The sequence below is a fragment of the Littorina saxatilis genome, linkage group LG7 (assembly GCF_037325665.1).
Source record: "Littorina saxatilis isolate snail1 linkage group LG7, US_GU_Lsax_2.0, whole genome shotgun sequence".
NCBI classification, from domain to species: Eukaryota; Metazoa; Mollusca; class Gastropoda; order Littorinimorpha; family Littorinidae; genus Littorina; species Littorina saxatilis.
The window spans coordinates 52,994,225-52,996,724 of record NC_090251.1 but is presented as its reverse complement, the minus strand read 5'-3'; the positions used below and the strand labels follow the sequence as shown (position 1 = coordinate 52,996,724).

The following is a 2,500-nucleotide window of genomic DNA, read 5'->3' as shown; positions in this document are numbered from 1 at the left end:
GCCTTTGCCATGAGCGGTGGACTGACGATGCTACGAGTATACGGTCTTGCTGAAAAATGGCATTGCGTTCAGTTTCATTCTGTGAGTTCGACAGCTACTTGACTAAATATTGTATTTTCGCCTTACGCGACTTGTTACATTTATTCAAGTTTTGACTAAATGTTTTAACATAAAGGGGGAATCGAGACGAGGGTCGTGGTGTATGTGCGTGTGTGTCTGTGTCTGTGTCTGTGTCTGTGTGTGTGTGTGTGTGTAGAGCGATTCAGAGAAAACTACTAGACCGATTTTCATGAAACTTGACATGAGAGATCCTGAGTATGGTATCTCCAGACGTATTTTTCTTTTTTTCGATAAATGTCTTTGATGACGTCATATCCGGCTTTTCGTGAAAGTTGAGGCGGCACTGTCACGCTCTCATTTTTCAACCAAATTTGTTGAAGTTTTGGTCAAGTAATCTTCGACAAAGCCCGGACTTTGGTATTGCATTTCAGCTTAATTGGTGGCTCAAATTAATGAGTTTGCTCCTTAAAGTTGTCATTAAAATCGATTTTTCGCAAACAGATTTAAAATTGATTGCATCGTATTCTTCATCACATTTTGAATCTAAAAATATATACATATGTCATGAAAATGTGATCACAATTAACGAAAATAGATTAATTAGTCTTACGATTAAAATTTAAGAAATCGATCAAAAAATTATTTCATCTTATTCTTTATCATTTCCTGATTCCAAAAACATATAGATGTGATATGTTGTATTCAAAACAAGCTCAGAAAGTTAACAAGAATACAGAAAAGCGCGCTTTCGTGCTTAGCACAATACGCTACCGCACCAATCTGGTACACGTGTCAATATCACTACGTTTTGCACGTGGGAGGTGAGCGATTTCCTTCACGCGGGGATTGACGAAGCTGTACTGTCTTCGTGAAAAAATACAGTGCGTTCAGTTTTATTCCGTGAGTTCGACAGCTTGACTAAATGTAGTAATTTCGCCTTACGCGACTTGTTGAACACTTTGATTCGTTTCAATGTCAAGACCAAACTTATAATTCGTCATATTAATCAGCTCATAAAAGCATTACTTTGAACGACCTTTATTGGGAGGTCAGTGTATATTCATGTACTATGTTTTCATCCTTGTATTGCCTCCCCTGTCAGACACCGGACGACTCTCCTTGGACGGAAAGCGTGAAAACCTCCGTGGGAGGAGGTCTCCGAGAGCAGGTGAACGCGTCTGCGGTATTGAAAAAACTGAATGAGCACGTCAGCGGCAACTACAGCAATCTGCCTGCACACGACCACCTCATGCTAATCACACGGTGAGATTTGGGGGTGGAAAGGAGGAGAATATTAAAGGTGTGACAGTGCCGCCTCAACTTTTACAAAAAGCCGGATATGACGTAGATGTTTCACGACGGCTTTAGCCGGAGTGAAACAGCAGCAGTCGAGTGTGCAAGAACACTCTCTGTCACACGACTAGCTCGTAATGGCGATTATGTCTCACAGCTTCAACAGAGGAGAGAACAAACACGTTTTGCGTACTCACGCTTGATAAACCTAAACACAGGAGCAGCCATTGTGGAGAGATCTATTTTTTGACGAAAGTGAACGAACAACTATGAATGACGTCTCGGTATATGTGAATGACGTCACAGTCATCGTCACAGTCTGTATCTTTTGAAGCATTCCATTCTTCATGACGTCTTTCTGTGTCTGCATCCGCGAAATGTTTGTTCTTTCCGGGGTCTTTGTCATCTATGTTCAGAACTCTGTCCTTCTGAGCGAGCCACTTTCCAAGGGAAGCTAAATTCGCGTATGGAAACAGTACTGTTGTCTGGGATGCCGTTCTCAGTATTCTCAGCGTTGAAGAATGTGTAAAGAGAAGAAACGATTTCGAGTTTGAATCCGTTCTTGCACATGCTCCAAAGCGTGTAACATACAATCTTGCATACGTTTTCTTTGGTAGTGGCAAAGAAGGAAAGCGTGTGACATAATGTATTATTGTGCAATTTGTGTTATATAGTGCGTGTGTGTGCCCGTGCGTGTGTTTGTGATAATTATTATTATTATTAATGGAGGATTACGGTACTGCAAGGGAGAAGAGGGATGGTACAATGTTATGGAAGCATAACATAAAGGAGGGAGACAAAAATGGTACATATGTACAGATGGATGATATAACAAGGAGAAATAGTGTAATACTCATTTGGAGAAGGATGGAATAAAGGAGGAATATTGTAGTACCAACTCGGCCTTCACTCCAAGGACGTCGGACATAACATATCCTTTGTAAATGGCTGCAATACAGCTTCATACTTTGCTTTACTCAATAATAATATGCATTTTATATCTTTTGTGACAGGTATGATCTCGTTGGAGAAGGCAAATTTACAGCAGGTGAGATTCGTTCATTTTTTTCTGAATGGGCAGCTCAAACTATATCTGTCTTGCTGTCTCTCTCTCTCTCTCTCGCTCCCTCTCTCTCTCTCTCCCTCT

The 2,500-nt window shown here is 40.9% G+C and overlaps 1 protein-coding gene across 2 annotated transcripts in view; it reads left to right on the top strand.

Annotated features, from left to right (window-relative positions):
- LOC138971793 (A disintegrin and metalloproteinase with thrombospondin motifs like) overlaps positions 1–2,500 on the top strand; it is a 37,344-nt gene that overhangs the window by 16,663 nt on the left and 18,181 nt on the right. For both annotated transcript variants that reach the window (XM_070344608.1, XM_070344607.1), the window contains exons 5-6: positions 1,163–1,323; positions 2,367–2,401. In XM_070344608.1, the coding sequence (XP_070200709.1) occupies positions 1,163–1,323; positions 2,367–2,401 (196 nt within the window). The remainder of the gene's footprint in view (positions 1–1,162; positions 1,324–2,366; positions 2,402–2,500) is intronic.